General features: G+C 44.2%; 1 protein-coding gene across 2 annotated transcripts in view; it reads right to left on the bottom strand.

The window, feature by feature from the left end:
- LOC103156701 (transcription factor COE3-like) overlaps window positions 1–8,641 on the bottom strand; it is a 47,644-nt gene that overhangs the window by 14,637 nt on the left and 24,366 nt on the right. For both annotated transcript variants that reach the window (XM_016664534.1, XM_007578846.2), the window contains exon 11: window positions 3,200–3,288. In XM_016664534.1, the coding sequence (XP_016520020.1) occupies window positions 3,200–3,288 (89 nt within the window). The remainder of the gene's footprint in view (window positions 1–3,199; window positions 3,289–8,641) is intronic.

Genomic DNA, 8,641 nt, shown 5'->3' with positions numbered 1-8,641 from the left:
ACCGCTCCAAGATGGCCGCCGTATTTCCTGCGCCGGAACGGTCCATGAGGCGTCTATGCTTATATTATGTCTATGGACTAGCAGACCGGCAGAAAGTTTTTGCGACAGAACTCAAATAAGAACGGTTCTCCACTGTCAGTGGGGAATCTGTTCAGGCGATGTCAGGTATCCTGATCGTATTTGTGGAAATAAAATTCACAGATTTCCCAAATCTGAAACGGGATGCCTAGCTTGGATCAAAGCTTGTGCACGACCGCATTTGCAGCTCAACTGTCGTAAGATCAATAAGAACAAAGGAGTTTGTGATGTAAGTATTATTACTTTGCTTTCTGTGTGTTTAGTGAATGAAAAAAGAAAGTCAATAATTAACACATCCATTATGAAAACCTTTTAGCTAAGTACAGCATAATGGCAGTACCGATACAACTTCTACACCTTGAAGCCTGTCTGTTACACAGTCTTACGTTAGCTGAACAGATCAATATGCAATGTGTACCGTATCTGACATGCATTAAAGATTTTATTTTACCTGAAAAGGCTTTTTACTAAACTGTAATCGTGTTAGCCACGCTAGCATCGAGCACCGAGTATCAGGCCTAGGCACACTCAAACATTTGCTATCACCAGAAATCACTGATTTCAAAAGTAACCCTCAAAACCATGAATGCCGACTTACCCAGCCTTGCAAGAACAACAGGCATCAGTGATCTTGTCCACAGTATATTTATGCTGAGGCTGGGAGGATCTGCTGTTTTCCTCATCCACCGGTAGCATTTAGCTGTGACGCGCTCAATGTTGGAGGCATCCCGTGGCTCAAACATCTTGATGTCGTCCATAAAAGATGACATGAACTTGTTGGTTCCCCTGTCCATTGTCGTGGCTGATATTTTGTGAAAATCCGGCAGAAATGCTACACTAATCGACTCAGAAATACTTTGTAGAGAGTCAGTTGAAACGAAAGACGCCATGTTTACACATAGAAACTAAGCTCCGCCAGGCTTTGTTTGTGAGACATGCAGCCACGTGGGATTTTAGGGGGCGTTTCTGGGCGGAGCTTGTTAAGGTCCATGGGTGCAGACGTCACAGAATCGCAGTTTAATCAAATAGAAGAAACTGCAGAACAACAGACATACATTAATTTACCTGACATAAATGGAAAGAAGGAAAAGTAAAGACATCTTTGGAGAATTGCGAGCACAAATCTAATTTTTTACTTCTGTGTAGAAAGTTTTATAGTAAAAGGCGTATTCTTATCTTTAATTTGTTCAAATAAGGCGTATCTTTGCTCATCCAACCAGGAGCTATCTCTGACCCTCTCTCAAGCCAGGAACTCCTGCTGTTTTCAGCTTTTCATGAGTGTGAAAAGCTACAACTTCTCCTGATTGTTTCCCACACAGACAAAAGGCAGTTCAAACGATCCTAGCAAACCATCTGCTGTAACTACAGGTAACATAAAGGTCAATAGGCCAGAATACGTTACTGATTTTAAAACTATAATTAGGCTATTTCAATCAACACATGTTAAGTTTTAAAATTAGTATACTTTAAATTTATTTTCTTAACAGTTGAAGTGTGTGTTGCAGTGTGTGTGTGTTGCAGTGTGTGTGTGTGTGTGTGTGTGTGTGTGTGTGTGTGTTGGAGTGTTGGGGGGTTAGGTATCAAACTGGGAGGAAACTGGTTTCCTGTGAAGAAGCTCTCAGATTCAGATTGTCTCTGATCTGCCTGATTATGCAGAGAAACATTTGAGTGTCGCAGCAAGAGCAGATTGATGTTCACACACACAGTGAGATGCATGCACACACACACACACACACACGCACACACACCCAGAAAGAGCGGCAGTGTTTATGAAGTCAAAAGAAAGCCGTATTATTACAAGTGTTTCGTTGTTTCACTGCCAGATGACGAGATTCTCACAGTGTTAGGGATGACATCACTGAGGAGGAAACCAATTATTACACACACACACACACACACACACACACACACACACACTCTCTCTCTCTCTCTCTGATGCTTCAGGTTCAGCAGCAGAATATAAACTCTAATCAACTCAACAGGGGAAATAACAAGAAGATAAAAGTCTAAATTAATCCATCAATAATCTGAGAAAATGAAGCGCGTCTCCTTCCCCGGCTGCACCGGTTCTGACCCAAAAATGGCTGACACTTGGTCCAGAACCAGCAGATTCAATGGCATCAGCAGAAAAGGCCAGTTTCCAGTTCTGATCCAATCAGATTCCTAAAGAATCAGGAACATTTTATGAAAAGAGAAAGCAGAGGAAGCTGGTTTATGGAACATTTCCAGTATTCCTAGTACAGAAACTGGTTTAGTTGTTCTCCATCCACATGTTTTGATCTTCCATTAATCGGATTAGTTATTGAATTGATGATGTCATTATTTATCAGTTCCTCGGATGTTCTGTCTGAATGAGTCTGTGACCTGCAGTTGAGGTCAGACACGCTAACAGCCGGTTAGCTGCATATTTACTGCATGGAGATCAGCAGAAACACACACATGTTGGTTTTTATAGAAATCTGATAAGATGGTGGCTGATAATCGTGTGTGTGCCAATCTCTTTTCTTGCCACATGGCTGCACTTCCTGATTACCTGATTTCACTGTTTCAACCGTCTTGTTTACCAATGGGCTTAACGCACGCACGTGCACATGCGGTGCTGGTCTGGACGGTAACAGCCAGCGATTTTTTTGATGGCTCTGTTTCATTTACAGGATCCTCCACACAGCGCCTCCTTTCCATTAGAGCAGGAACTGCAGCTAAAGGGCCCAAAGCTAAGGGTACTAACGGCTGACCATGACCTGCTGTTCAGGGTTAATGAACATGTGAGCGCGGCGTGGCACTGATGTTAGCTCAGTAATGACAGCTACGTCTTCAATAAGCTGGAAGCAGAACCAGTCTGAAGAACCTGAACCGGACCGGAACCACTGAGTTATACCAGCGATCCAGTTTGAGCTCCTTAGCAGGAAACATCCTCAGAATGCGTGTGTGTGTGTGTGTGTGTGTGTGTGTGTGTGTGTGAGACGTTAAACAGCAGAGTCAGTAGATGATTATCAGCCTGAGCAGCCGACCAGAACGCTCACTGATGGAGACACAGAACCACTAATCGCTTCCTCTGCCAGAGGTTCTGAAGGTTCTTCAGATTCTGGGTGGTTCTGTGCGGTACCCTGCGGTTCTGTACCTTGGGCAGCCTCTCAGGGTCTCCGGGGTGACGGGGGATGACCTTCTGTAACCTCTGGAAGCCGTAGTCGATGGTTGGCTCATTGAGCGCTGAGGGAGAGGAAGAGGAGGAAGGTCACTAAGGTTCTGCAAATACTGGTGTCAGTAGTGGTCTAGTTGAAGTTCAGAACTGGGACACCTGTGATAACTGACACTGTGTGTCTGTTCTGGTGTGGGTTGATTCTGCAGTCTTACTGACCTCTGACCCAACATCCCTGTTTACATTCTCTCTCAGGCTGGAGGTATCAGAACCTCTGCAGTCAGTGAGGAACCAGAGGTTCTGATGGTTCTGTTCGGGTCACAATGAATCATAGTCATCTGTACGGGGGAATTTTTCTGCCATATTTCGAAAGCACAGATTTTCTGTCTCAAAAGCAGGACTTCATGTCTTTCTTCTCAAAACTTGTAATGCTTGAACTCCAAACTTCTGTTCTCTTTCAAATTTTCACTCTGCTTTCTCGAACCTTTTTCCTCATGCTCAAAACTTGTGACTCTGTTCGCGCTTGGAAAAGAAAAGTACCGTCCCCTGGCAACCTCTCAGCCAATAGAATGGAAGTGTTAGACTGGGTGTGTTTGTTTCCTTCTAGTGGGTGAACCTGTGTGGCTACCAAGTGCAAGAAGTCCTGCTAACCCAAACCCTTTCAGACTGAAAACGTGTGCTCTCAAATTATAGCAGAAAAACCACCAATAGGTCAAAATTCTAGAGGAACTTCGTTATTATCTCTGAGACTCAATCTTGATTTTTATTTCCTGTCAGTGAACATTACAGCTTAAGCTGGTTGGAGGCGATAAATCAGAGCATCAGTGAATGCAGCAGAGCTGGAAGTGTGTGTGTGTGTGTGTGTGTGTGTGTGTGGGGGGGTGTGTGTGTGTGTGTGTGTGTGTGAGAATCATAATCCCGTCTTGGTTCAGCTGCATTTAACAAGCTTTAGACTGACTGTCCTATACATCATCACAGCCTGTTACTGAGTGTGTGTTTAGTGTGTCTGCGTGTGTCATTGTGTGTGTGTTCAGTCCTTGAAGGCCCACAGGGCGGAACCAGCAGCAGTTCAGAGTGTGTTGTCTCTCCTGATGTGTGTGTTATCGGTGACCTTGTTGATGTTGTTCACTTTGTTATCGGCTGTTTCTCTTCAACCTGCTGCTTCCCGCTCAGCTGCTCTGAGGAGCCATTATTAAGGGATGTCTGTTTCTCTCAGGTCTGACTTGGTGGAAATGGACCGCCCTGCATTGGACTCTGCATGTGTTCGTAGTTTATTGGTTTCTGGCAGGCCTAACTGTATTGTAAGGGTTTGCTGGGAATGTCTGGCAGTTAACTCCCACCATCAGGAGAGCGTCGAACATGTTCCAGAGGAGGTGGGAACATGGAGTCCAAGTGGGCCATGCTCCATCATTGGTGCTGTGGCCGGTCAGTGCCTGTCGCGACAGAAACACTTGAACCTGCTGGTGGATATCGGTGGTGAGGGTGTTCTAACAACAGAGGATCACACTCCTCAGCCTTTGTGGTAAGGTCTATTCAGGGGTTCTGGAGAGGAGAGTCCACTGGATAGCTGGACCTCGCATTCAGGAAGAGCAGTGTGGTTCTAGAACACTAGGCCAGCTATAGACCCTCAGAAGTGTCCTTGAGGATTCTGAAAGTTTGCCCAACCACTCTACATGTGCTTTGTGGTCTTGGAAAAGGCATTGGACCGTGTCCCTGTGGGGGGTACTCTGATGGTCTGAGGTACCAAGCCCTTCCCTGTGTGACCGGCGCCAGAGTCTGGTCTGCATTGCTGGCAGAAAGTCTGGCTCATTGAACTCTGCCAAGGCTGCCCTTTGTCAGTCACTGTTCATAACATTTCTAGGCACAGCCAACGTGTTGAGGGGACCCGTTTGCAGATAATCGGGTTCTATTGGCTTCAGTAGGCCATGAGCTACAGCTTTTACTGCAGCGGTTTGCATCCGACTGTGAAGTAGCAGGAATGAAAATCAGTGTTTCGAAACCCAAGGGTCTCAAGCCAGAAAAGGGTGGTGGAGAAGTGGAGGAGTTGAAGCATCTTGGAATCTAGTTTGTAACTAATGAAGACATGGAGCAAGAAATGGATCAGCGGGTTGGCATAGCGTCTGCAGTGAAGTGGGCGCCGTATCGGTCTGTCATTGTGAAGAGAAAATTGAGTCAAAAGGCAAACTCTCGATTAACCGTTCAATAAACATTTCTACCCACATCTATGGTCATGAGACTGGAATGAGTTTCCTCTGCAGGGTGTCTGGGCTCTCCCTTAGAGATACAGGCTCAGTAATTCAGGAGGAACTGAGGTTAGAGCCGCTGCTTCTCCACATGGAGAGGAGCCACTTCAGGATGTTCTGAGATATTCAGGTCCCTCCGGAAGACCCATCACTGGAGGGACGATGTTCCTCTGCTAGGAACGCCTTAGGATTTCCCTGGAGAAGCTGGATCAGAAGGCTGGGGAGAGGGAAGACTGGGTCTTCCTATTTGGGCTGCTATTCCGGCAACCCAACCCTGGACAAGCGGAAGAAAATGGATGGATGGTCTCTGAAACAATTTTTGGAAAAATGATCTTGAAAACCATTCTTTGGATGGAAATTTGGCCAAAACATCTAAAGTCCTGTCAAATCATCTCGGCTGCTGGATTCTTAAGAAGCAGCAGAGCAGTCATTCTTCGCTCGATGGTCCCACTTGTTGGTCAGAGCCAAGCCTCAAATTCATGTTTCTGTTTTATTTTTGTTTTTTGTTTTTTTTACTTTTATGACTCATTAAGCTAATTTTGTTATGCCATCTCTTAGATCCAGATGAGCTGCTTTGAATCAACACTGGAACCCTTCCTTTCAAGATCACATCCACAACTGCTCCTCGCCCAACCAGGCTCCGGACAGGGGCGCTGCCAGAAATCTTGGGCCCCCTGACAAAAATTTGTTTGGGCCCCCCTGACCAGCTGCTGTTACAATTTTTTGAGTCTATTTGACCCATAAAAAGCGTCACAATTTTAAAGGCCTGCATCTGTCTTGCTTTCTGTGGTTCAATACTGATAATTAGCACAATATTTACTGCTCATGAATTTAACATCCAACAGTCCACATCCAATATGCAAGTAGGTTGCTGAAATTTTTTCTATTAGATACTGAAATGTCTCCCCATGAGCAACAGTCAAAAGCAACGTGCAAAGTATACATAAAGTAATCCAGACTTCTCAAAAATGCTTTGTAGCTGCATTTTATTCAAGCTGCAGTACATAACTTTAATAAAAATATGTTTTCTCCATATTTGCTAAAGCTGTCATGATGTAGCAGTTTGTCATGAGACAGATAATCTGTGAAAACAATCAATCTCCTCCATCTCCTTCCTGAATTACTGGTTAAAGTAATGCACCGTTCTGACCAAAACAACCAATCAGAACCAGCAGGACACTCTTAGCGCTGTCAATCATCCTCATTCACTCACTGCTAAATGTGCTAATGGTGGAGAAACAATTTATCATTACAAGAAACCGTTTATCTGCCGTCATTGGTAGCTATGCTAACTAAACTGAGCATTCACAGTTTTGTGCTATGCTAGCTGCAGCATGGCACAGAGCGAGGCAGAGGAAGGATGAGCAGCACCACATGAGATGGTGACTGACAGCACTAAAACTCTCCTGCCACTGACTGGTTGTTTCTAGCACTGGGAGAAGGCAGAGGAAATAGATTTTTCAGATTACCTCTCATACCATACTGTCACAACATAATGACAGTTTTAACAAATACGTGAAAAAAAATATTTATATAAAAGTTACTGCAGCTTTAATTTCACTCAGGAGAGGATGGGTCAGGAGGGACGTGGGTTAGAGCTGCTGCTGACTGACTCACCTGTTGCTAAGTGGTAAAAGGTACAAGTTCAATATGTGAATATGTTGGTAATTGTTCCCTTAATTCATTAAATGCTAGTGAAAAGGAGGCAAACAGTAGTTTGTAGCTAAGCTAATTATGCTAAATGGTCGATAATCTCACACAGTCTTCCCACCTCTCCTGGAGAAGAACTGGGTTCTAAATTAACACTCTTGCCTTTTTCTTTCTCCTCCCCTCTCCTTTTGTTTGAAAACCTGATTTTATAACTTTTCTTAGCAGCATAGTAAATGCCACAGTCGCCGCCGTATTCAGCTGCAGCTTCTACTGACTAGCTGCATATGTCACTCTGAAGCGCTCCAAGCAGGAACAAATCATTTAACACAGATAGGGGGGTTCAGGGCAAAAACGGATGTGTGTTTTTTGGTCTGGGAGGGGTTACATTAAACTTTTACTGCTAAAAACAATCTTTGGAAATACAATATGATTAATTTTGTATTTGACAGGACCCCGATTTTTTTAATTTTATGTCTATGAACAAAATATAAATAATTAAATTGTGGAGGGCCCCCTTTTGGTCAGGGCTCCTAGAATCGTCATCACTTTTCACCCCTTTGGTGTCCCGGGCTCCGGACACCACAGCCTGCCGCTCTCCCTATACATTAAAATATTACTGTCAAGATTCACTGTAAATAAATCCTCAATGCATCAAAGATCTTCCGGTTTCATGTGTGAACTTGCATGTGGGTCAAGAAACTCCAATCCAACATGACAAAACCAATAGAAAGACAAAAAGGTAAAAGTACAAAACTAAATATTGGTTCCTCATGTATAATAGGAATAAGTAGCTAATAATTTATAAGCTAAAAGGGGTTTCTTTGGATCTTAAGTTTGTTCTGGATTAGAGAGGTATAAAACTAAATGTTGGTTCCACTTGTTCTGGGTCGAGTTCTAGATCTGTACAGTATAAAGCTAAATATTGGTTCTCCACTGCAAGACTGAGCAGAGTTGGGCTGTTGAGATTCACCTGTTTGCTTCACATGTTGGACTGGGACCAGTCCACTAGACTGGGTGGAGTGGTCCCAGTCCAGTTGAACGGTGGTACAGCAGGTTAATTTTCCCGTTGGGTACAGCAGCCCAGTTTGGGTCATGTCTACGTCTCTCAGCCCTGCAAATGGGTATGAGACCCATTTGCAAATGGGACCCAACTCACTCAGACACGCCCCCTCGTGGTGAGCTGGAATAGCAGCTTGGCTAGTGATGAATGATAGAGTTTCTTAGCTATGCTCATGTGGAGACCTTCACCCCATCAGACCTAAACTGGATCTGATGCGTCCGAGAGGAACAAGTGTCTCATTAGTACTGCTCTTCCTTTTCTTTATATCTACAGTGGCCCTGATACGCCGGGGTATGATGGCTAAAGGCCGAACATGAGCCTTTAATTTTACTCCTGTTGCAGTTTGATCCGTCTCCTGAATTTCTGGCCTGTTCAGATGTTGTCTTTTGTGAAGGTTTGCATAGAAATGATCAATAAATCACCTTGGGCCTCTTGCTAAAAGAGTACGCAGTTTTCACACTTTAGAAAAGT

Source organism: Poecilia formosa, unplaced genomic scaffold (assembly GCF_000485575.1).
Source record: "Poecilia formosa unplaced genomic scaffold, Poecilia_formosa-5.1.2 Scaffold493, whole genome shotgun sequence".
Taxonomy (NCBI): domain Eukaryota; kingdom Metazoa; phylum Chordata; class Actinopteri; order Cyprinodontiformes; family Poeciliidae; genus Poecilia; species Poecilia formosa.
Note: the sequence above shows the minus strand (reverse complement) of the source record. Positions and strands in the feature narration are given on the sequence as shown.